The 27,070-nt window shown below is 39.6% G+C and overlaps 1 protein-coding gene across 1 annotated transcript in view; it reads right to left on the bottom strand.

Moving 5' to 3' along the window:
• The window catches only part of ccm2l (CCM2 like scaffold protein), a 65,630-nt gene extending 43,134 nt beyond the window's left edge, over positions 1 to 22,496 (bottom strand). The window contains exons 1-2 of the mRNA XM_073061863.1: positions 22,158 to 22,496; positions 9,432 to 9,605 (exon numbers count right to left, since the gene is read on the bottom strand). Of these exons, the coding sequence (XP_072917964.1) occupies positions 9,432 to 9,605; positions 22,158 to 22,187 (204 nt within the window). The 5' untranslated portion in view covers positions 22,188 to 22,496. The remainder of the gene's footprint in view (positions 1 to 9,431; positions 9,606 to 22,157) is intronic.
• Between the last annotated feature and the right edge of the window lie 4,574 nt (positions 22,497 to 27,070).

Below are 27,070 nucleotides of genomic sequence, written 5' to 3'. Positions count from 1 at the left end.
AGTCATGGCTGATCCTTTTATCCCCTCCTCAGCCCACTCCCAGTCTTCTCCCCGTAACCTTTGATGTTGTGTCCAATCAAGAATCTATCAATCTCTGCCTTAAATACACCAAATAACCTGGCCTTCACAGCTGCCTGTGGTAAGCAAATTCCACAAATCCACCACCCTCTGGTTAAAGAAATTTCTCATCTCTGTTTTAAATGGATGCCCCTCTATCCTGAGGCTGTGCTCTCTTGTCCGAGACTCCCCCACAATGGGAAACATACTTTCCACATCTACTCTGTTTAGGCCTTTCAACATTCAAAAGGTTTCAATGAAACACCTCTCATCCTTCTAAATTCCAGTGAATACAGACCTAGAGCCTTCAAATTTTCCTTGTATGATAACTGTTTCATTCCTGGAATGATCCTTGTGAACCTTCTCTGAATCCTCTCCAATGTCAGCACATCTTTTCCTAGATGAGGAGCCAAAAACTGTTCACAATACTCAAGGTGAGGCCTCACCAGTGCCTTATACAGCTTCACAATCATATCTCTGCTCTTGTATTCCAGCCCTCTTGAAATGAATGCTAACACAGCATTTGCCTTTCTCACCACTGACTCTATCTGCAAGTTAACCATCAGGGTGTTCCGCACAACAACTCCCAAGTCCCTCTGTATCTCAGATGTTTGGATTTTCTTCCTATTTACAAAGTAGTCTGTATGTTTCTTTCTACTACCATGCACTTTCCATCATTGCATTTCATTTGCCACTTTCTTGCTCATTCTTCTAATATGTCTAAGCCCTACTAACCCACCATTCTTCATACCACCTACAAATGTGGAAACAAAGCCATTTAAGTCATTGATATACTGTATAAAAAAGCAGTCCCAACACAGACCCCTGTGGAGCATTACTAGCCACTGGCAGTACTTTATTTCCACTGGCTGCCTCCTACCAATCAGCTAATGCTCTAACCATGCTAGTAAATTTCCTGTAATACCACAGGTTCTTAACTTGATAAGCAGCCTCAGATGTGGCATCTTGTCAAATGCCTTCTGAAAGTTCAGATATCCAACATCCACTGCAACCCCTTTATCTATCCTACTTGACATCTCCTCAAAGAATTCCAACAGGTTCATCAGGCAAGATTTTCCCTTTAGAAAACCATGCTGATTTGTCCTATCTTGTCCTGCGTCACCAAGTACACCACGACCTAATCCTTAACAATCGACTCTAACATCTTTCCATCCACTGACACAGGCTAACGGGTCTATAACTTCCCTTCTGCTGCCTTCTTCCTTTCTTAAAGAGTGGAATGACATTTGAAATTTTCCAGTCCTCCGGAACCATGCCAGAGTCCAATGATTTTTCAAAGATCATTACTAATTCCTCCGCAGTATCTACCACTACTTCTTTTAGAACATTGGGCTGCAGTTCATCTAGTCCAGTACTTATGTACCCTTAGGATTTTCAGCTTTTTGAGTATCTTCTCCCTTGTAATAGTAACTGCACTCACTTCTCTCTGCTGGCACACTGCAAAGGTTTTCCACAGTGAAGACTGATGCAAAATACTCATTTAATTCATCTGCCATCTCCAGCCTAATTTTCTAGTGGTCCTATACCTGCTCCTCTCGTTCTTTTATTTTATTTTTTACATATTTGAAAAAGCTTTTACTATCCACTTTGATATTATTTGCTAGCTTGCTTTCATATTTTATCCCAATCCTCCAGCTTCCTGTTAATTTTTGCTTTGTTGAATGCCCTCTCTTTTGCTTGTACACTAGCTTTGATTTCCCTTGTCAGCCACAGTTGTACTATTTTGCCATTTGAGTATTTCTTCATTTTTGGAATACCTTCCTCACTTTTCCCAGAAACACATGCCATTGCTGCTCTGCTTAAATCTCTGCCAGCATCTCCTTCCAATTCACTTTGGCCAGCTCCTCTCTCATAACACTAATTTCCTTTACTCCACTCAGATACTGCTACATCAGTCTTGACTTTCTCCCTATCAAATTTTAGGTTGAATTCAATCATATTGTGATCACTGCCTCCTAATGGTTCTTTTGCCTTAAGCTCCCTAATAATTTCTGGTTCATTACATAACACCAATCCAGTATAACTGATCCCCTAGTAGGCTCAATGACAAACTGCCCTAAAAAGCCATCTCATAGGCATTCAACAAACTCACTCTCTTGAGATCCATGACCAACCTGATTTTCCCAATCAACCTGCATGTTGAAATCTCCCATGACTATCATAACATTGCCCTTTGACTCGCCTTTTCTATTTCCTGTTGTAATCTGTGGTCAACATCCCAGCTACTATTGGGAGGCCTGTATATAACTGCCATCAGGGTCCTTTTACCCTTGCAGTTTTTTAACTCAACCCACAAGGATTAAACATCTTATCCTATGTCATATCTTTCTACTGATTTAACGTCATTCTTTACCAGCAGAGCCATGCCATCCTCTCTGCCCACCTTCCTATCCCTCTTGATACAATGCGTAACCTTGGACGTTCATCTCCCCACTACACCCATCCTTCAGCCACGATCCAGAGAAGGCCACAACATCATACCTGACAATCTGTAATAGCGCAACAAGATCATCCACCTTATTTCTTATACTCCATGCATTCAGCTATAACACTGAGTACTGTATTTGCTACCCTTTTTGATTCTGCATCCATAATGCACTGATACTCACTCTCCTGGCTGCAATTTAGTCTTGTCATCTGTCTGCCCTTCCTGACAGCCTGGCTGCATGCTATATTTGCCTTTTTACCATTTGTCCTATCCCATGTCCTTTCATTCCAGTTCCTACCCCCCCCCCCCCACCCATGCCAAATTAGTTTAAACACCCCCCCCAACAGCTCTAACAAACCTGCCCACAGGAATATTGGTCCCCCTCAGGTCCAGGAGCAACCTGTCTCTTTGTATAGGTCATAGCTCCCACAGAAGAGATTCCTAGAACCTGAAGCCCTGCCCCCTGGACCAGCTTCTCAGTCGCACATTTTGTCTGCTAAATCATTCTGTTTCTTCCCTCACTGGTGTCTGGCACAGGCAGCAATCCAGAAATTACTACCCTGGAGGGCCTGCTCAGTGTGGTTCTCTAAATTCTCTCTTCAGGGCCTCTTTGTTTTTCCTTCCTGTATTATTGGTACAAATATGTACCAAGACATCTGTCTGTTCTCCCTCTTCCACCAAAATGCTGTAAACGTGATCAGAGATGTCCTTGACCCTGGCACCTGGGAGACAGCATACCACCCATGTGTCCCGCTCACATCCACAGAATCTACTGTCTGTCCCCTGACTATGGAGTCCCCTATCACTACTGCTCCCCCTTCTCCCTCTTTTCCTTCTGCACCGTGGACCCAAGTTCAGTGCCAGTAACCTGGTCTCTGTGGCATTCTGCTTGGAGGTCATCCCCCATAACAGTATCCAATTAACCTTTAGAGAATCCTGCACAAGGACTCCCAAGTCCCTTTGCACCTCAGATTTCTATATTTTCTCTTTATTTAGAAACGAATCTACTTTTTATTTCTTTTACCAAAGTGCATGACCTTATGCGTCATGACACTGTTATTCCATCTGCCAGTTCTTTGTCCAGTTCTAATCTGTCTAAGTCTTTCTGTAGCTTCTCTACTTCCTTAAAACTATCTCCCCCTGCACTTATCTTCACCTTGTCCACAAACTTTCACAGAGCCAATAATTCCATCGTCCAAGTCACTGACATATAATATGAAAGAGGTGGTCCCAACACAGACCTGTGTGGAACACCACTAGTCACTTTCAGACAACCAGAAAAGGCACCCTTTTTCCTTACACTTTGCCTCCTTCCAATCAGCCACTGCTTTATCCACACTAGTGTCTTTCCTGTAATCCCAAGGGCCCTTAACTTGTGAAGCAGCCTCATGTGTGTGGTACCTTGTCAAATCCAAGTACACAACATCAACTGATTCTCCTTTGTCTTGCTTGTTATTTCTTCAAAGAATTCCAACAGATTTGTCAGGCAAGATTTTCCCTTGAGAAAAACATGCTGACTATAACCTATCTTATCATGTGCCTCTAAGTACCTTGAAACTACATCCTTAACAATCAACTTCAAAGTCTTCCCAACCACTGATGTCAGACTAACTGGCCTATAATTTCCTTTCTTCTGCCTCTTTCCCTGCTTGAAGAGTGGAGTGACATTTGCAATTTTCCAGACTTCTGTAACTATTCCAGAATCTAGTGATTCTTGAAAGATCATTACTAATGCCTTCATGATCTCTTCAGCTATCTCTTGAAGAACTCTGGGGTGTACACCATCTGGTCCTGGTGACTTATCTAGCTTCAGCACTTCCAGTTTCCTAAGAACCTTCTCCCTACTCGTGGTAACCTCACACACATTTAACCCCTTACACGCTGGAGATTCCAACATACTACTAGTGTATTTCACAGTGAAGGCTGATGCAAAACACTCATTCAGTTCATCCGTCATTTTCAAGTCCCCATTACTACTTCTCCAGCACCATTTTCCACTGGTCTAATATCATGTCTTACATCTCTTTTAAACTTTATATATCTGAAGAAACCTTTGGTATCTTCTTTAATATTATTAAGTAGTTCTCTTTTGTATTCCATCTTTACCTTCTTAATTTTTTTAGTTGCCTTGTGTTGGTTTTTAAAAGCTTCTCAATCCCCTAACTTCCCACTAATTCTTGCTCTATTATATGCCCTATCTTTGACTTTATGTTGGCTTTGACTTCTCTTGATAGCCATGTTGTGTCATCTTATCTTTAGTGTACTCCTTCCTGTTAGGAATGTACATATCCTGTGTCTTCTGAATTGCTTCCAGAAACTCCAGCCATTGCTCATCTGCTGTCACCCCTACCAATGATCTATCCCAAGCAGTTTTGGCCAACTTCTCTCCCATGCGTCTGTAAATACCTTTACTTCACTGTAATGCTTATACATCTGACTTTAGTTTCTCCTTCCCAAATTTTGGGGTGAATTTGATCATATTATGATAACTTTCCCCTAAGGGTTCTGAGAGCTTAAGATATCTGATCAATTCTGGTTCAATTGTACAATGCCCAATCCAGAATAGCTGATGCCCTAATTAGGCTCAACCACAATCTGCTCTAAAAAGCCCTCACATAGGCATTCTAGAAATTCACCCTCTTGGGATCCAGCACCAACCCAATTTTCCCAGTCTATCTGCATATTGAAATTCCCCCATGACTATTGTGACATTGCCCTTTTGGCATGCATTTTCTTTCTCCCGTTGTAACTTGTAGGCCTCATCCTTTCTACTGTTTGAGTGTCTGTATATAACTCCCATCAGGGTCTTTTTACTCTTGCAGTTCCTTAGCTCTATCCACAATGATTCAACTCCTTCCGACCCCATGTCACTTCTTTCTAATGATTTCATTTAATTTTATTACCATCAAAGCCATGCCACCCCCTCTGCCTACCTGCCTGTCCTTTTGATACAATGTGCATACTTGAACGTGAATCTCCCAACTATAATCTTCCTTCAGCCATGATTAAGTGATGCCTACATCATACATGCCAATCTGTAACTGTGCTACAAGTTCACATGCCTTGTTCTGTATACTGGGTGAATTCAGATACAACACCTTCAGTCCTGTATTCACCCTTTTTGATTTTCAGAGGTACATTTAATGTCAGAGAAATGTATACAATATACATCCTGAAATGCTTTTTCTTCGCAACCATCTACAAAAACAGAGGAGAGCCCCCAAAGAATGAACAACAGTTAAATGTTAGAACCCCAAATTCCAACCCCCCAGCACCCCTCCCACCCACGTGTAAGCGGCAGCGAGCAACAATCCCCCCTTCCCCCCACTGGCAAATAAAGCAACGGTGCCCACCACCGAGCACTCAAACGTGAGCAAGACAACAGCAAAGTCACAGACTTGCACTACTCGAAAGACTACATTGTTCACCCAGCATTCGACATACCACAGGCTCTCTCTCTCCCTAATAATGGAAAACGAGGTGTCTCTGTTTCACAGCGAGAGGGGAGACATAACAAACAACTCGCTGGCGTACACTGTTAAAAGTCTGTTGCATCGCTTTTTCCAAGCTCTATGCCTAATGATCTCGGGTCTCTGGTCACACAGCTGGAGATCTTCCATCTCCCACAACACACCTGTCTTCTGCTCGGAGACCGACCTCCGATCCCGTCTCCGGAGTCACAAGAATTCGGTCCTCTGTAGGCAAGCAGAGCTCTTAGGGTGAGCCCATTTTTATATTGCAACTCATCCTGTTGACTGCAATGTTGTCCTTTCATCAGCTTCTCCTGACACATTGCTACTGTAAACCAGCTTCCTCAACCTCACCACTGTCACTCTGGTTCCCATCCCACTGCCAAATTAATTTAAACCCTCCTGAACAACTCTGGCAAATCTGTCTGCAAGCATATTGGATCTCCCTTGCGTTCAGGTGTAACTTGTCCCTTTTGTACAGGTCATACCTTCCGCAGAAGAGATCCCAATGATCCATAAATCTGAACCCTTGACCCTGCACTAGTTCCTCAGCTGCACATTCACATGCCAAATCACCCTATTCTTACCATCAGTGGTGCGTGGTACGGGCAGAACTCCAGAGATTACTACCCTGGAGGTCCTGGTTTTCAGCTTTTTAACCTAGCTACCTAAAATCTCTCTTCAGGTCCTCCGCACCTTGTCTATCTATGTCATTGGTGCTAAAATGTGGTTAAGAAGGCATACAGTGTGTTGGCCTTCATCAATCTTGGAATTGAATTTAGGAGCCGAGAGGTAATGTTGCAGCTATATCGGACCCTGGTCAGACCCCACTTGGAGTACTGTGCTCAGTTCCAGTCACCTCACTACAGGAGGGATGTGGAAACCATAGAAAGGGTGCAGAGGAGATTTACAAGGACGTTGCCTGGATTGAGGAGCATGCCTTATGAGAACAGGTTGAGTGAACTTGGCCTTTTCTCCTTGGAGCGACGGAGGATGAGAGGTGACCTGATAGAGGTGTATAAGACGATGAGAGGCATTGATTGTGTGGATAGTCAGAGGCTTTTTCCCGGGCTGAAATGACTAAAATGAGGGGGCTTAGTTTTAAGGTGCTTGGAAATAGATACCAAGGGGATGTCAGGGGTAAGTTTTTCCACATGGAGAGTGGTAGGTGTGTGAAAGGCACATGGAGCTTAGAAAAATAGAAAATAGAGGGTTACAAGCTAGGGAAATTCTAAGCAGTTTCTAGAGTAGGTTACATGGTTGGCACAACATAGTGGGCCGAAGGGCCTCTAATGTGCTGTAAATTTCTATGTTCCATGAATCTCCCATCAACACTACAGTCCTCTTCATCTCTTAGCTCTTCTGAGCCACAGCACCAGACTCAGTGTCAGAAACTCGGTCACTGTGGTTGTCCCTCTTAACCGTATCGAAAGTTATATACATCATTGAGAGGAACTGCCATGGGTGTGCTGGCTGTGCACTTCCCTTCTTTCTCACGACAGTCACCCAGTCACCTTTCTCCTGCAACCTTTGGTTATTACCTGTCTGTAGCTCCTATCTATCCCCTCCTCACTCTCCCCTATAGGTCAAAGGTCATTAAGCTGCAGCTCCAGTTCCTTAATACGTTCTCTCAGGGGCAGACGTGTTTATCTGAGAGGCTGGAGGTCTCCCAGACTTCCCACATCCCATACACAGTATAGAACACTACCCCTCCGTACACTACTGTGCCCTAACAGATGAGGAATGAACAAATAAGAACAAAAAGGTTAAAACTTGCCAGATACCTACCTTGCCAAAGCCTGATGAGCCAAAACCACTCTAAACACGGGCACACCCAAAAGAGTAGCCGCTCCACTTGCACTCGCATTATTTTTAATTTGTCCTTTCCAATGAAACCCTCTCAATGATTGATTGTGGCCCAACTCCAAGAAACTGCCGTGAAGCCCTGCCTTTTAAATCTTGATTTTGGACCTGATTGAAAACTCCCTCTCGTTGATAATTCACAGCCTAACTGTCCCCTGTCCCCTGCTCCCTCTCTTGCAATAATTTTGCGTTGCTTGTATTCTAGACATGATATTTTATGCGAAATTTGTGCAGTTAATCAATTGTTTTTATAAAAAATAACTACATAATTATTAATTAATTTCCCTTCAGCAGTGGTGAATGCATCATTCCTCCGCATATACTATAATTTTAGAACAATTAAAAATTGATTATTTGCTAAAATATGGAGGGAAGTTTTAAGAATTGCAAACAATGTGCTTATTTTAAATCTTCAGATATTACAGGAATAGAAACTTCAGAGACTGCATTTCATTTTACCATTTGGTCAACCGACACATGTAGAAGTATACATGCAGGCACGGAATACATATTGTATCATCTATGAAGGAAAGAATAGTAGAAGACCCATACTCAAAGTATGGCTGGGCCAAAGATCCTGTTTCATTGCTATAAGTGTTATGTAACCTTATTGAGATTTCAAGCTCAGTTGAAATCTTCATTAATTTTTAAAATTTACTAATTAAAAATTTAATCAGCAACCTCCAGATTGGCCAAATAACAATTTATATCTGCCCAACTCCACATGCTATAAATGCAACTGTTAACAAATAGCTGTGACATTGAAAAAATAATTTTATTCTTCCCTCTTCTACATCAATCAATTTGACTTAATTGTGTTACACCATTGGTGCACAATGCAATTTGCACACTGTTTTACCATTAAAACTAGAAGCTACAAATGAAGCATTTTAACTTGATTAAAATGTTTAAGTATTCTGATAAAAGCATATTATATAAAAGTGTGAATAAAGGAGATGATGTATCTTTGTCAGGTGTGCACTATAGTCAGCAATTGTCCAAAAAATATTCCCATACTCTATATCTTCCAATAGAAAATTACACCACATAGAATAAATGTTTCATAATAAATCATGCTATGTACCACCTTACAATAACAAATCCCACTATGGACCACACCAATCATTTCATTGTTGTAAACTTCCCCCTTTCAAAGGCAAAAACAAAGAAAATGTGTAGCATTTCCATTGGTGCCTGAGCCGGTTCTCTATAAAAGATACTATTTTTTATCTAATTCCCCTTATACATGTTATCTTGTTTTAAAAATTATCTTTATACAATAGATTTCATTCAAGCTACTATCACAGTTCCTCCCTACATGACAAGAGACAATTGTCACAACTTAATAGCTATGCATAATATTAGAGACTTAAGGTTTACTTAGAATTATTAAGATAATAACACAGCAGACCACTCAACCCTTCACATACTACCCAATGTTGCTCATTAGTTAAATTGTCTGTTCTGATATCATATCAATTTTTTCTCATAACCTAGGTATTTTATTTTCAGTCCTAACAGTGCATTATTTACAGGATAACATACTCTATTTAGTGACTGATGAGAAAGAGAGAAAGAAAGGGAGAACATACTTTGACCTCTTTCTCCAGATAATCATGCAGCAGAAGTTCGGGATCTATTAGATAATCCGGAGGGAAGAGGGGGATAGAATGCAATGGCCTCCTGTACACACTGCTTCTCTCCTGCTGCCTCCTATTCTTGTCAGCTCTGGGAAAGACCAGCCTTTTGATAGGAGACACAAACCCCTGTTAATCACATAAAGAATGCAAATATTACCACTTTCAAACAGGCTGTTCTTAATATCTCTTTAAGTAGGCTCTGGAGGAACGGTTCGCTCCATTTCAGAAGGAAAAGCAAAGCAGTCTTCCAGGCAATACATCATAAAAGTTACAGAGTGCTGTAGATACTGGGAAATTTGCCAAATAAACTAATCTCGCTTTCCTGCTTCTTTCCATATCCTATAATTTTGGCCTTATTCAATCAGTTATCTAACTGTCCTAAAAGAACTACTTTTGAAAACAGTTGTAAATAACTTGTTTTTATATAGTTTAAAGTATTAACATGTTACAACAGTGCTATAATGTACTGAATATATTATAGCCTATAATAGAAACACATATGAACAAAAGTATGACAGAGATGACAGAAAAACATCTGACCATTAACAGTGACAATATAACATACTAAGTTCATTATTCTGCTTGTGAAATAACAGCACAGCTATAATAACTATCATAAAATGTCACACGTTATCAGGTTAATCATTTCTTTCTTCCATTATTGGCCTTGGTAACATGACTTTTACTGTGAAATATTCATAACAATTGGAATTGATTTACATAACTTTTTAAAACCACAATGTGAAAAGTAAACATGAGGAAATCAGCAGATGCTGGAAATTCAAACAACAACACGCACAAAATGCTGGTGGAACACAGCAGGCCAGGCAGCATCTATAGGGAGAAGCGCTGTCGACGTTTCGGGCCGAGACCCTTCGTCAGGATTAACTGAAAGGAAAGATAGTAAGAGATTTGAAAGTAGGAGGGGGAGGGGGAAATGCAAAATGATAGGAGAAGACCGGAGGGGGTGGGATGAAGCTAAGAGCTGGAAAGGTGATTGGCAAAAGTGATACAGAGCTGGAGAAGGGAAAGGATCTTGGGACGGGAGGCCTCAGGAGAAAGAAGGTGGGGGGGAGCACCAGAGGGAGATGGAGAACAGGCAAACAACTAAAAATGTCAGGGATGGGGTAAGAAGGGGAGGAGGGGCATTAACGGAAGTTAGAGAAGTCAATGTTCAGTCAATGTGAAAAGTACTTTGAATAACGACTAATTATTTTTGGCAAATATAATCAACTTAAAGGCATTTCAAAAAAAACATTTTAACAGCAGGTCACTAAAACTATACATTTATTGAGCTGTATTCCACATATAATCAGTTATGTTTGAAATATTATTAGAGATATTAATCTGGATATAGGAAGGTCCAGTGAGTTGCATGATAAGTGTTGAATTGTTTAGGGAAAATACTTGTTAAGGCAATAAAAGAAATTTATGTTTTTGCAATAAGCCAGGAATTCTGAATTTTGCAAGATTCCTGCACAAGCAATTCCACTATACCGCACTGAATGTTTGGGCTAGGTTATCTGCTCAAATTCTGACCAGGGCTTAAACATACATCCCTCTGTTACAAGCAAGAATGAGGCCAGCTGGCAATGACATGAAGAAATCAAAGTTTGGTTTGAAGGTATTTTTCAGAGTTACTGCTTTTTATTTGACATAAATAAAACTTGAAGTATTAACTCATGCACTTTAATAGATGCGTAACAAATAATTAAAATGTTTTCTTAGTGCTGAACAAGATTTTGTTGTAAATTTATTTTAGAAAACTGCAGTGACAGCAGAAGATGGAAACAATTATAAACACAAGAGGTACTGCAGATGATGGAAATCCAGTGTAACACACACAAAATATTGGAGGAACATAAAACCATAAGGCCCAGAAGAAATAGGAGCAGAATTAGGTAATTCGACCCAATAAGTCTGCTCCGCCATTCTATCACGGTTGATTATTCTCTTGCCTGCTCCCCATAACCTTTGATGCCCTGATAAATCTAGAACCCATCAACCTCCACTTTAAATATACTCAGTGACTTGGCTTCCACAGTTGCCGGTAGCAATGAATTCCACAGAATACCCTCTGGCTAAAGAACTTCCTCCTCAGCTCTGTTCTAAATGGATGTCACTCTAGTCTGAGGCTGTGCCTTCTGGTTCAAGACCCATCCACTAGAGGAAGCATCCTCCCTTCATTCACTCTGTCCAGACCTCTCAATATTCATTAGGTTTCAATGTGATCCTCCTTTATTTTTCTAAGTTCCATTCGGTACAGACCCAGAACCATCTAATGCTACTCATGCATTAACCCTTACATTTCTGCAGTTATTCTTGTGAACCTCCTCTGGACTGTCTCCACTGCCAACATATCTTTTCTTAGACAAAAGGGCCCCAAATTTCTCACAATACTCCAAGTGCAGCCTGACAAATTCCTTATGAAACCTCAACATTACATCTTTGCTTTTATATTCTAGTCCTTCGAAATGAATGCTAAGACTGTATTGTCTTTGCCTTTCTTACCACTGACTCAACCTGCAAGTTAAGCTTTAGGGAATCCTGCACATGGAATCCCACATCCCTTTGCACCACTGAATTTTGAATATTTTCCCCTGTTCGGAAAATAGTCCATGCCTTTATTCCTTCTACCAAGTTGCATGATCATACACTTCCCTACACTATATTTCATCTGCCACTTCTTTGCCCATTCTCCCAATCTGTCTTAGTCCTTTTGCAGACTCCTAATTTGTGAACACTACTTACACTCCACCTATCTTTGCATCATCTACAAACCTGGCCACAAAGTTAACAATTCCTTTGTTCAAATCATTCACATATAATGTGAAAAGCAGTCCCAACATTGACCCTTGCAAACACCAGCAGCCAATCAGAAAAGGGACTCTTTCTTCCCACTCTTGGCCTCCTGTCAGTCAGCCAATCTTCTATTTACACAATGTATCTTTCCTGTAGTACCATGGGAACTTAACTTGTTAAGCAGCCTCATGTGTGGCACTTTGTCAAAAGCCTCTGAAAATCCAAGTATGCAACATCCACTGACTCTTCTTTGTCTACCTGGCCTGTTATTTCCTCAAAGAATTCTAACAGGTTTGTCAGGGAAGATTATCCCTTACGGAAACAATGCTGGCTTTGGCCTACTTTATCATGTGCTTCCAAGTATCCTGAAACTTCAACCTTATTGATGGACTCCAACTCTTTTGCAACCACTGATGTCAGACTAACTGGCCCATAATTTCCTCTCACCTGTCTGCCTCCATTCTTAAAGAGTGGAGTGGCATTTGCAATTTTGCTGTACTCTGGAAGCATTACTAATGCCTCCACAATCTCTTCAGCTACCCCTTTCAGAACCCTGAGGTGTAGTCCATCTGGTCTGGGTGATTTATTTACCTTCAAACCTTTCATCTTCCCAAGCACCTTCACCTTAGTAATAACAACAACACTCACTTCTGTCCCCAATACTCTTGAACTTTTGGCATACTGCTAGAGTGAAGACTGACACAAAATACTTAAGTTCCTCAGCCATTTCTTTGTACCCTATTACTACCTCTCCAGAGTCATTTTCCCCACTAATCTTCCCCCGACTCCCCCCCCCCCCCACCCCAGAACTGATCTCTGCAAACAGCCTAAGTACTTTACCTGCCCATTCACCTCCATTCAGGGCCCCAAACAAACCTTCCGGTTGAGGCAACACTTCACCCGTGGATCTACTGGGGTCATCTATTGTTTCCAGTGTTCCTGATGCTGCCTGCTCTACATTGATGAGACCCATCATAAATTGTGGGATCGCTTCGTCGAGAACCTCCTCTCCTTCTGCCAAAACCAGAACTTCCCAGTGGCCAAACATTTTAATTCTGACTCCTATCCCCATTCCAACGTTGGTCCATGGCCTCCTTTGAGGACCTGCTCAGGGTGGAGGAGCAACACCTTGTATTCCACCTTGATAGCCTCCAGCATAATGCTATGAATATCAATTTCTCCTTCCGGTTTTAAAAAACCCTCCCCCTCACCAATTCTATTCCCCACGCTGGCTTTTTACTCTTCTCACCTGTCTATTATTTCCCCTGGTCCACTCTTCTCTCCTATCAGATTCCTTCCTTTACCTCTAACCTTTCCTACCCACCTGGCTTCACCTTTCACCTTCTAGCTATCCTCTTTCCCATATCTCCTCCTTTTTATTCTGGCATCTTCCCCCTTTCTTTCCAGTCCTGGAGAATGGTCTTGGCTTCAAACGTTGACATGAGTGTTCTTTACCATGGAGGCTGCCTGACCTGTTGAGTTCCTCTAGCATTTTGTGCGTCTTGCTTTGGATTACCAGTGTCCTGTAGAATTTCTCGTGTTTAAAACTTTTGGTACCCTTTTTATATTATTGGCTAGATTTCCTTTAAATTTCAGCTTTTCTCTCCTTGTGGCTTTTTTAGTTGTCTTCGGGTGGCTTTTAAAAGCTGCCCAATCCTCTGACTTCAGACTCATTTTTGCTTTATTAGATGCCCTCTTCTTTGCTTTTATGCTCTTTTTCTCTCGTCGTCCATAGCTGCCCCCCACCTTAGAGCTCAGCAGGTCAGGCAGAATCTATGGAGAGCGATTAAACGTTGGTGCTTCAGGGTGATACCCTTCATCAGAATCTTCATCAAGCAGTCAGCCCTTAAATGTTTCTTCTTGCAGTTAGATCATAACTTAAGGTGGTAACACAGAGCAGTTGTGAATTATTCTGATCACATGGGTTGTCATTCTCAGTCTGAACAGCACAGTCCTTTTTCCAATCTATCCGTACACACTACATGTGGAAGACAGCTTCATTAACTTTGCCTTAATTGCTGGAATAAGAGAAGGTCAAAATAAATATTTATGATTATTAGTGTATGGATATTTATTGAAATGGAAATCATCTAATTCTTTAAAAGTGTGTGTGTATATTAAAAAGAGAGGAATATAAAAGGCAGGAAAATGGAGCTGATATCTCCCTTGCCAGTGCAAGAGCAGTGGTCCAAATGACTCTTTATGCTGCAAGTTCTTTAACTATAATAGAATTTCAGAATCTAATTAAGTCATTTTTACAGTAAAGAATAAATTATTCAACCAACAAATTGACCAGTGACAAGCTAACACAGATAAATAATGAAATTGCCACCAAGTTAAAATGAAAGAAAATCCATGTCCCACTTTTCCTTAAAATTCCCTACGAAACTTCCACTTGACTGAAAAAGTCCACTTACATTAGGCAATATCACTGGTGTGTAAAAAAAATTTACATTTCATCAACAAAAAATATGGTAGCCACATTTTCTACTTAAATATTGTACATGAGGAGGATTTCTAAACAACCCAACATACATTTCCCTTGGTGAATATTTTCTGGGGAATACTGTGATCAGTTTTAAGTCTGATTTATATTTATGATGCACCAGATTAAAACCTGCAAAATATTTGAAGTTACCACCAACATCCAGTTATTAAAATTTTACTTTTCTCGCTTCTTTTGACATCCCCATCCATCTTGCTTTCTGATCTATTCTGAACTTTGAGCTTTCTTATTTGTTTTGTCCGGTCAGGAAATTCTAAACCGACTCCACCAAGCATGCTTCAACTTGAACAGTTAGCAATTCTTTCTCTCTTGGAATTTACAGCAAACGCACCAAATGTTTTAAAACTTATTTTCCTCTATGCTCAGTATGCTAACTCATTTACATGAATTATATCAAATTTAATAACTGTTTTTCTACTTAAAAACATGAAGAATATTAATACTCCGGAGGCATTATATTTCACCAATTATCTATCCCATACAATCCAATGCAGAGCAAATCCTTCTCTATATTCCTGCAACAACAAGGCTTGTCGATGCATCTTTTCATGCAAGTCAAATTTCAATACAGAGACATTGGTCTTGGTGTTTCAGCAAGTTATTTTCTTTACGATCGGTACATCACATCTCTACGTGTTATGTTAGTTTGAGCTTTGTTCAGATTATTAGGTTATGTTATTTCAAATAATGACTTTAATTGTTTATTTCTGGAGCATGACCCAATTCAGTACAGGGAACCCAGCACAAGTAAACCCCTTTATATTTTTTTAATGAGAATTTGTTATTTTGTGACAAATTAGGAGCAGATCTGTGCTTATAATTAATCACCACTTCAACTGACAGAACAAAACACTTGAAATGCCGAGGAGATGAAGCAATGATGTAGAGAGAGCAATAGACTTGGATTGTAAAACGTGGGCTGCTTACTACCTTTTTATCTTTCACATGAATTATGTGTGCGCAGATTGCCAGCTGCTTGGCAAATTGGAAAGCCTGTGCTCTATTGGTCAAGCAGCTTGAAATTTTCAAGTCTGTAGTTCATGATGTCAGTAATCAGGTAATACTGGTATATTAACTATTCCATCAGTTTGGGCTTTGACTATCAAGCTGCCCCATGCTGTATGTTTACTGTACATGACGGTATGGCCAAAATCAGCAAAAATAACCACCAGTTCAACTCTGGCAATTTAAAGCGATTCTCATAGTCTTCAAAGTAAATTTATTATCAAAGAATAATAACCATATAATAAAAACTATACTTACTGTATAATAACTTATAATAACTGTATACTTATTATGAAAGTATAATAATCCAATAACCAGAATAGAACCAATGAAGGGCTGCACCAGCAGGGCTGCCAACCCATAAGCAAAAGACAACAAACTGTGCAAATAGAAAAAAAAGCAAAAAAAAAGAAATAATAATAATAATAATATGAACAAAGTATACAATGTCCCAATAGTAATATCTACAACTGGCATCATCCCAAATTCACCACACAATAGCATCAAACAATCAGGTATATGCAGCAATATTTATCTAAACCTCTAATAAGCCACTTTGAACCAGGTGCTGTGAGTCCTGAGGTTCCTGTACCTTCTTCCTGATGGGAGCAGCAAGAAAAGAACGTGGCCTGATGATGGACGCTGCTTTCCTGCGACAACGTTTTGTGTAGATATGCTCAATGGTGAAGAGGACTTAATTCGTGAAGGACTGGGCCATATCCACTACTTTATGGAGAGTTTTCCATTCAAGGGTATTGCTGTTTCTATACCATGCTGTGATACAGCCAGTCAATGCACACACCACTACACATCTATAGAAGTTTATCAAAGTTTTAGATGGTATGCCAAATTTTCGCAAACTTCTAGGGAAATAGAGGCACTGCCAAGCTTTCTTCACAATTGCTTTTATATACTGGGCCCAAAACAGGTCCTCTGAACTGATAACACTGAGGAACTTAAAATTGCTAACCCTCCCACCTCTGATTTCTCCCAATAAGAACTGGTTCATAGACCTCAGGATTCTTCTCCTGAAGTCAACGATCAGCTCTTTGACCTTGCTAACACTGAATAAGAGCTTATTGCTTTCACCATTCAGCCAGATTTCCAGTCTTCCCCCTATTTGCTGATGTGTTGCCACATTTGATTCAGCCTACAACAATGGTGTCATTGGCAAACTTAAATATGGCATTAGAGTTTTGCTTCAGCATGTAATCATAAGTATAAACTGAGTAGAGCAGGGAGCTAAGCACAGGGCCTTGTGGTGCTGATGCACCATCAATAACTCACGCTGAGACTTAGGAAGCGAGATATCGGCTTTTATTGACTGGAAGAATAAACAACACTACATCCTGGGGAAAATGAGGGAGAGCAGCAGCCCACAGTCGCCTTTATACAGGGGTCTGTGGGAGGAGCCACAGGAGCAGTCAGCAGGGTCTGTGGGAGGAGCCACAGGAGCAGTCAGACAGGTATATCTAGTTCACCACAGGTGCACCTATGTTGATAGAGATTGTGGAGGAAGTGTTGCTGCCAATCCGAACTGACTGCGGACTGCAGGTAAGGAAATCCAGGATCCAATTGTCAAGAAAAGGTATTGAGTCCAAGATCTTGAATCTTATTGATTAATTTATGATAATATTGAATGCCAAACTGTAGTCGATAAAGATGTTCCAGGGTTGAGTGGAGAGCCAATGAGATGACATCTCTGTGGACCTGTTGTGACAGTAGGCAAATTGGAGCAGATCAAAATTGCTTCTCAAGGAGAAGTTGATAAGTTGCATCACCAACCTCTCAAAACATTTCATTACTGTGGATGAAAGAACTATTGGACGATGGCCATTGAGGCTGGTTACTTCATTCTTCTAAGGAACTGGTATAATGGAAGCCTGCTTGAAGCATTTGGGTACCTCAGACTGCCAGCGTGAGAGGTTAATGATTCTCATTGAACGCACTAACCATTTGATCAGCCCAAGGGTTCAGTACTTGGCCAGGTACCTCATCCTGGCCAGGTGTCTTCCATGGGTTCACCCTCCTGAAGTCTGTTCTCACATTGGCCTCAGAGACTAAAACCACTGGATCATCAGAGATTGTGGGAGTTTGTGATAGCTCTTCCATGCTTTGATGGTCAAAGTAAGCATAGAAGGCATTGAGCATATCTGGAAGAGAAGCCCTGTTTTCACCCATGTTGCTTGTCTTCACTTTGTAAGAGGTGTTAGCATTCAAACCCTGCCACAACTGTCAAGCATCCTTCAGTGATTCAGATTTAGTCCAGTACTGCCACCTTAAGCATATGATATTTTTCTGGAGATCATATCAGGACCTCTTGTAACTTTTTTCATTTCTGGACTTCAATGCCTCTGATCTGACCCTCAGCTGATTGTGGTTGTCATTGTTTATCCAGGGTTTCTGGTTGGGGAAGACTCTGAATGAGTGAATTAATACGAATGCATGAATGAATGGATTAATATGAATGAAGGGATTGTTGTCTTGCATTGTTTTCTGAGTTGAAGAACAGTGGTCTGAGTTGATATTCAAAGAATAAATAATCAGCAAGTGCTGAGCTTTATGAGCATTATATACATCATCAGATCTGAGTGTACAGGAGATACAAAAGCTTTAATAGCTAGTTCTCAGCTTTAGAGCAAAGAAGGAAAAAACTGAGCAGATAAGGCAAAATACCAGAAGAGGCACATAGAGGGGAAAAAGGGCTCTGGTGAGGACAGTCAATCTTATCAGAAGATTCTAGGACAAATTAACCCATGTTAACATTTCAGATAAGCAATTCTTGTGGAGGCTCTTGCTTGCCAGAGAAATCAATATGATTAGTAACCAGACTTGCAGCCACTCAACAGTGCTAGAATTGTTTTGCCACTGACTGCCAAATTAATGACAGTAAATTTCAATGACTTTCAGCTGAGTCCAGTCTGATGTTAGAACCATAAACTCGTGGTCACCTCTCAAGAAGAGGGGAGTTCCATTCTTTTTTCTACAAAAAAAGAGCAGGAGACATAATATATACGTGGATTTCTCAGAAGAGTGGAATCCTCACTCATATTTTTCATATCCCAGTGAATTTTTCCTAAAAGTGGAACAAGACAAATTTTGCTGTTTCTTATTTTGCTGTGAAATCTCCCACATTGGAACTAAGACTTCTTCAATATGAAGCTGGTTTGTGACAAAGCCATGAAGATACCTAGAGTCCTGCTCCTCTTCTTCAGGTAGATTACACCTGGATAATAGAACCAGGACATAACAAGAGCCATATCACCATTGATGAGATTAACTTGATAATCTGTACCATGGCCCTTTGGTGCAGTGCAGATTGTACATATTGGATGTCCTCTGGCCTATTGCACCTTCCATTATGTAGTGAATGAGTGGGATCAGCTTTGCCTGGACAGCAGATTGTTATTGCCATAGGAGGAGCAGGAGAAGGAAGAAGAAAGGATCTGAATTTGAAACCAATTTCTGTCTGGGACGTCGATGAAAGACTTGAGTGGAATTGTTGCAACCACACCTTTCCCCCATTGCCCCCACCCCACACACACACAGTTGGGACTGTCCCTGTATTCTTTTGTGGCAAGAGCTAGCCAGAAAAAAGTGGGATCTCCCAGTGCCCACCCATTTTAATTCCACTTCCAATTCCCATATGTCAGTCCATGGCTTCCTCCACTGTTGTGATGAGGCCACACTCAGGTTGGAGGAGTAGCACTTTATATTCTGTCTGGGTAGCCTCCAACCTGATGGCATGAACATCGATTTCTTGAACTTCTGATAATGCCCCCCACCCCCTTTCACAATTTCCCATTCGCCTCTCTCACTTTAACTCCTTACCTACCTATCACCCCCCTCTGGTGCTCCTTCCCCTTTTCTTTCTTCCATGGCCTTCTGTCCTCTATCAGATCCCTGCTTCTCCAGCCCTGTCTGTCTTCCACCAATCAAATTACCAGCTCTTAATTTCAGCCCCCACCCCTCAGATTCACCTATCACCTTGTGGCTCTTCCCCTCCTCCCCCCACCTTCTAACTGTGACTCCTCATTGATGTTTTTTTCTCCAGTTCTGATGAAGGCTTTTGGCCCGAAACGTTGAATGTATCCTTTTCCATATATGCTGCCTGGCCTGCTGAGTTCCTTTAGCATTTTGTGTGTGTTATTCAGAAATGTTAGACTCTTTTAAATATGATGTCCATTAGAACTTCATGCTGTGAAGTTCTCACTGATCATTTTGTACCTCACAATGACCAGAATCCATTTGTGGCACTGGATTTAATCAAGGCACAAGATTTCCCATGAGATCTTGCACCCTCAGAAGATTATTGTGCCTCTTCCTTGGATTTTCCCACAGCTCCAAGGCAACTGTTTATGTAACTGGCCTTCTCTGCCACAGGGAGAGTTCCTTTAAGGTCCACTGAATTTGCCCAGTGATCACAATGGCAAAAACAGAGGGAAGGAGCTTTTCACAATGCTGTCCTACTTTAGTGCATTATCCTGACTCTAAAACAACTAATGCCATTTCTAACGGAGTTTTGGACAATATCTTGACTTGTGGGTAAACTGATTACTGTCGTATACAGCAAAAAATAGAGAAATTTAATTTTAGACAATAGTTTCTGAGACATAAGAGGACAAGTCTGTTTTTCTTTACCATGATGGTGACTACTAATGAAAAGTATGTACCTGTAATTGACCATTAATTAAATGTTTTGTGATATCCCAAGGTCATAAATATTTTTCTGTCTAAAGGGGCAAACTAGGTGTATCATATTTAATTAATAATCCTGACCATTTCAGATGCCAAGTAACTTATCATTTATATTAACCTTCTACATTCTATAGAAACCAATATGCTCTTGCTTGCTGGAAATCATGTTGACCTTGCATTTTTTAGGATAATCCAGAATCAAAATGCTTAACCTTCTTGGGTTTTCCTTTTATTCCCAGTCCCAGGGATCAGGGATCAGTCAAGCCAGCCCAAAGTAGTGCAAGTGCACAGATTTCACTGTTGAATTTACATTATTGGAATAGATGGAAGAGTAGATAATGTTTGAGTCTCAATGAATATACTCTACTTTCCATGTTACTGACACATCAATAACCAGTATCTTCTGGACATCTCGAGTGGAAAAACCATATATTTACTATGTAATGATTTCTTAATTTTGTTTTTCTAATGGGAGTCAGACCTGGCTGGGGAAAGGTATCTGTAAACATGAGGACTGAATCATATACCGGTACGTGTTCCTGAGATGTCTGTAGACATCTAAAGCTTACTTTAGTGTTAATAACACCTGCGTGTTTTACTGTCCAGTTGCACCAACCATCAGCTTTGCTGATTAGAGAACTATACAAGAACAAATTAATATTGCTACCAATTCCCACACTGCAAGCTTGGGCACTCTTTCCCTTCCTTTTCTGTTAATCATTCGATAGAGAGCTCTTATTGACTGTATGCTTGACTCCTTAGAAACTCCCTACAAATGAAGGAATTTTAAATCTAAAATAAAAATAATAATAGATCAGAACCAATAAAATAGACTTGATATAATTTGTTCATTCATGATAGCATATAATCTTAAGTATATCCCCCATGTTACATCTTCCGGGATGATGGAAGATCCAAGAACCAGGGATTTATTAGAAGCATTGACATGTTTTTTACTTTAAGCAAACTATCCAGTTAGAATCTTTCATTTTGATAAGAAAGGAATGTTACAAATCTTATCCAATGGAAACTCCTCTCTTATCCTTACAAAATTGTATAGTCTTACGATGCAATATTGAATGAACAACTACAAAAAAAAAGACGGAATACACAGCAATTGAATTCCATTTTAAAAAAGAAGCTTCAACATCAAACTGTACTACTTATCTCGTCACCATTTCCACTGTACACTACTGTCCTGTGAAACATATGAAAAGCATGCTCTTTTACAGCCCAGAATAAATTCTAAAACTGATATGCATATATAAACTACTTAAATCAGGTTAAACTACATAATATAGATTGCCACTACCACAAATCTCAGCCATGGCTTAACAATGCCCTAAAATTAGTTGACCTGAGAAAGACCTGCACACACTTAAAGCTTCAGCTAGGTCAGAACTTTATCCTGATGGCAGAAAAGCTGCAATATTTCAACAAAAGAGATGTTAATACATTTTGGTTGTATAAATAGAGTTTGTTCATCTAGAATCCAGAACAATATTTAAAGAAGTTTGATAGATATGAGCTTCCCTAAAGGAAATAGTGGGCGTGTGTGCCTCCAGAATTTGCACTGTTTCCGCTGCATTATAGATTTAAAACATTTGAAGTTTACAGTACGTTCATGCATGTATTTCTGATTGATATCACATTATGAAAACTCTTACCTTCTTGCCTTTCTTGAAGTCTACCTCCATTGTGCTTTCACATCAGTTCTACACATTTCTTGTTTTGTTCTAGTGCTGATACATGCAGGAAACTCTTAGTAGACTCCACCAAATAAGTAAGCTTTTTACAGCCTTTCCTCTCCAGGGACTGATAACAATATGCTATACAGCAGCCTATTAAAATCTAGCAAATATTAGACAGTCTCTGAGCCTACTTTGACAGAATTGTCTGGCAATATATTTCAATTTTGACATGATGCTGATTTTTTCGGTGAGACTAACAATACTTCAGAAAATATTGTGATGTCAATTTTAGCCATTTCTTAAGGGCGGAATTAATTTCCCTAAATCACCAGAAAGGATTTGGAGTCACTTCCTCTGGATATGTTCTTTTAGTATCTCCTGTTGGCTAATTGGTATTGTTCTATCACCATGACACCCAAGGAGCAGGAAATGACTTCTAATACCAGCTATTTCCTCAGCAAAGTTGTTACATTAACTTGACAGATATTAATAAAGCATTTCAGAGATCCTTTTCATTTCATAGGTAGTTATTTTGTAAGAGAACTTTGTTGAGCTCAATATTTATCTTAAGCTCAATAAACGTCATTGTTCAAAATTCTTTTTTCTACTTAGCCCAACAATGAACCCTGGTTACTCTGAAGCGACTATGTTAAGCAGTCCCCATCTTTTGTATACCTGATCTGGGAATCCCAAAATGAGCTCTGTCATGGGAAGAGATTACCGGATAAAAGAAAATCTTTCAAGTGTATACTCAAAGTTTCTTAGAAGAAGTTTTTATCGGTCTTAATAGAGACCCTTCAATAACATGAAATTTCATTTCCTTTACTGTACTTCACTATATATATCAGTCTTCATGAGTGGGTGTGGGTAAGCTCATTGGAAAGAATTGTTCAATTCAATCAAAACTAACAAAAAGAAACTGAAGGTAGCATTCTCAAAATGCTTTATTAACTTTCTAGCACCATTTCCTAATTTTCTCATATGTAGCACATTAGTGTAATCAAGGCTAATGATTTGATGATGACCATGTTAATTCAATGCCATTATTCTGAAATTGGAAGTGGTCATCAAGATGTGCAGATGAAGGAAAATCTGTTGAAAGGACAATTAACCCGGTCATGCAGTCTGAAAATCTTGGAGAAGTTTTGCTGAATAATGTTACTCAATACTTTCCTGACACATTCTTTGATCTACACATGGTGCTCCATTAGTCTAGATCACACAACCGAGTGCATTTGCAGACCTCAATTATCCCATTATCACTAGACTTTGTATCTCAGTGTTAACCAACAGTAATAATAGGTTGCAGTTTAATTGGAAAGACAATAGAATGATGAATACAATAATTAGAATTTGCATTTCTAAGGAACAAGATTATTAGTTTACATGCAGTATTCAGTGCCTTGATTTTCCTTGGCTCAAACATAATTTAAAAATGTCTTTAATAATTCAGTTGAAGAAAAGTTTCTTTCCACAATGTATTATATTTATTGTCTCACTCTGTCAGTTTTGAACTTACTGTACTTGTATGCACCTGTTTTTCCTCTTTATATTTTTAAGTGGCAGCCATGTTTGCTAATATTATTTCAAATTGTATGAAGTTTAACAAATGTTGTAGACAATGTTAGAATTATATGGAAGATCAATATTACCATTTCACATTCAGAACAATCAAAGTTTAAACTCTTTGGGCCATCAATCACCAGAATGTAACTCCATTCATTGCGCTTTCTGGCTTTATTTATTATTAACATCCTTACACTGTGAACTTCATGTAAAAAGGATTGTTATTGCATTCTGTTATGACAATAACCTGATCTAGTCAAACCTAGAAATACATAATTAGAAGAAGTCAACAATTTAAACAGTGGGGTTGAATATTTTTGATTAAGTCATTTCTCATTCTGAGGATTGGTGTAGCCACGTTTGGATAGTGTTCAGCTTTTCCCTAGAACTGGTGCAGTGTTGGGATTTATGGTGTCCCTCCAATGGTATTGGGTGGGAATATGTAAAATGAACAGGAAAACCAGACATTGGTATGGATTTTAATCAATATTTCAATATTACTCCCTTGCTCGATAGTAGCTGTAATGTGCTTGCCTTCTGCTTGAAAGGTTGCAGGCTCAAAACATGTAACATTTAATCCAGAGAGGTGTTATCTAAATTCAAAAGCCATCTCTCATTTCAGACAGATGTAAACGTGTTCCTTGTATTCTTTTTCTCATTATTAGGCAATGCAGAGTAACAGTCCTTGATCTAGTTTGTGGTTATTGGGGCTAGGATGTGTGTCTACAAACTCACTGCCACATTTACCTGTGTAACACTAATGCTTCAAATGAAGCAGTTAAGTGGAAGTGTTTTGAACCAGAGATATACATAAATACACTATAACTTGTCTCGGTATCATTTAAACATTTTCTGTTAATACTGAGGTACAGTTTGCATAGAACATTCGAACACAGGGACTGTCCATTTGGTCCATAATATTCAAAGTGACCATGGTATCAATTTAAACCAATTTCATCTGCTTGCAAATTGTTTATATTCCTCTATGTGCCTGTCTAAATGACTTTTAAACATTGCTAGCATACCTGCTTCCACAACCTCCCTGGCAGTGTTTTCTAGGCTCCTAAATGTCCTTTAAACCTTCCACACTCCCGCCTTCTAGTAATCAACATTTCTATCTTGGGGAAGAAGGACTATATCTATGCCCCTCATAAATTTGATATTTCAATCAAATTGCCCCTCAGCCTTCTACCATCCTGAGGAAACGACTCAGATTTGTTTAACCTCTTCTTATAGCTAATACATTCCAATCTAAGCACTATCCTGGTGAACCTCTGCAAAACTTCTGCATTCTTCATGTAACGCTTCACACAAGACCTCAACTGAGGCCTGTCTGAGGGTTTATACAGTGGCAACATGTGCTTTCAACTTTTATGTGTAATACACCGAACAATAAAGGCAAGTGCGCCATATGGCTTTTTTCCCCACCCCACCTACTCCTGTTCCCACTTCTAGGGAGCTATGGACTTGCACCTCAGGATCCATCCCTCTTTGTTTTAGTGCTCCTTAGGGGAACTTCCATTTACTGCATGTTTTCCCTTACATTTGACCTGCCAAAGTTTAACACCTCACATTTGTCTAGATTAAATTTCATCTAGTATTCTCAAATATAGAACAATTCTAAATGTTCTATATCTTGTTCAATTCTTTGACAAAACTTCCTTACTATCACCAACCATGCCAAATCACAAGCAATAGCAATGGTTCTTGTGGAATACCACTGGTCACATATATTCAATCTGTGTAAAGCCCTCCATCATTATCCTCTGTCTTCCATGCCCAAGTCAAATTTTAATCCAATCTACCAAGACTCCAGTGATCCCATGTGCCATGAGGGATCATGTTGAATGCTTTATAAAGTCCATATATATAACATCCATTGCCTACCATCTTTGTCACCTCCTCAAAAAAGCTCTATCTAGTTAGTGATTTGTGACCTTCCCTGCATAAAACTAGGCTGAACTATCCCTAATAGGTCTCAGCTTTTCCAGATATGAATAGTTACTTGTTTTTCACAGGCTAAAGATGTATGGCACAGAAAAAATGATCAAAAAGTAAAAATAGAGGAACAAAATACATTCATCAAGTTATTTATATAGGACCTCCTCTGTCATTAAGCTGAGCCTCCTCCTGTCTTCACAAGTCAATGTAATGTTTTCATTGCAAGAACTGAGAGAAATATAGTTTTTTTTTTGATACTTCTGTACTTCTGTTTTTCTTTCCTCGGGGACTTGTTCAACTTGTTCACCAATCATGTCTTTCCTCAATTTTTTACAACAAATGATATGAATACTACTATCTTGAATCTTAACATTGTGCATTATTTTGTAAGCAATCTTATGTTTTGTTGCCGAATTTGATCGTTTTTCAATTGTCTGTTCTTGTCCTGAAACGTAAAATCAGGAAGAAAACAAGTTTGATTCTGAATTAAGTATACACAATAGAAGATATTCATAGAAATAGAGATCAAGCTATTAAATCAAAATAAGTGACAATCATTAATGTAACACATTAATATTCTGTTAGAAATTCAAAGGTCCCTTACCTTCAAGGATACTTGTTTTTGAAATACATGTTCTTGATGTTTATACCTTCACCAAATGAGTGATTCAATATTAATTGCTATCCATTTTGCAATGAAAATAAATTGTAAAGCAATACATTCACCAACTGTACTGTTTATCAAACCCTCACTAAACTAGATCATTCATTGGACTTCAGCAAATCTCTCTTCTAATACAGATTTGCAGATGGCAAAGCAATTTTATGAAGGTAAGAAGTAACATATAACTTGACAGATGAACTCAGTGAGTCAAGCTACATCTGTGGCACAAAAGTAATTGTCAACATTTCTGCATCAGGGCAAGTGCTTTCTCTCCACAGATGCTGCCCCGCCTGCTCAGTTTCTTCAGCACATCGTTGTTCCAGATTCTAACATCTACAGCCTCTTGTCTTTTCATGAAGTAAGGAATTGAGTCTCTTGATGTGGAAATTGCCATCCCTGACATTCTATAGTTGTTTAATGCTTGGCCCGTGTCACTTTCCAGTCGGTGGTATTTTCCAGGATGTTCCTGTTCAGTCCATGAATTTGTAATGTTTGTAGTCTCTACTCTGGGAAATGAACTCTCCTCTATTTAAGTAGAGATCCTCTGTCAAAAGAACATAGGAAACAAAAACAGCAGTAGGTGATTAGGTCCTCAAGCCTCCCCCAACCATTCATTATGATCATGATTGATTTAAATTGGGTCTCTTCTATGCCAGATCCCTGTAGCCTTCAAGTCCTTGATCTTTCAGAAAAATCTACCTCCACTTCAAATAGTTAC

This window comes from Hemitrygon akajei, chromosome 11, assembly GCF_048418815.1.
Source record: "Hemitrygon akajei chromosome 11, sHemAka1.3, whole genome shotgun sequence".
Classification (NCBI taxonomy): Eukaryota; Metazoa; Chordata; class Chondrichthyes; order Myliobatiformes; family Dasyatidae; genus Hemitrygon; species Hemitrygon akajei.
Note: the sequence above shows the minus strand (reverse complement) of the source record. Positions and strands in the feature narration are given on the sequence as shown.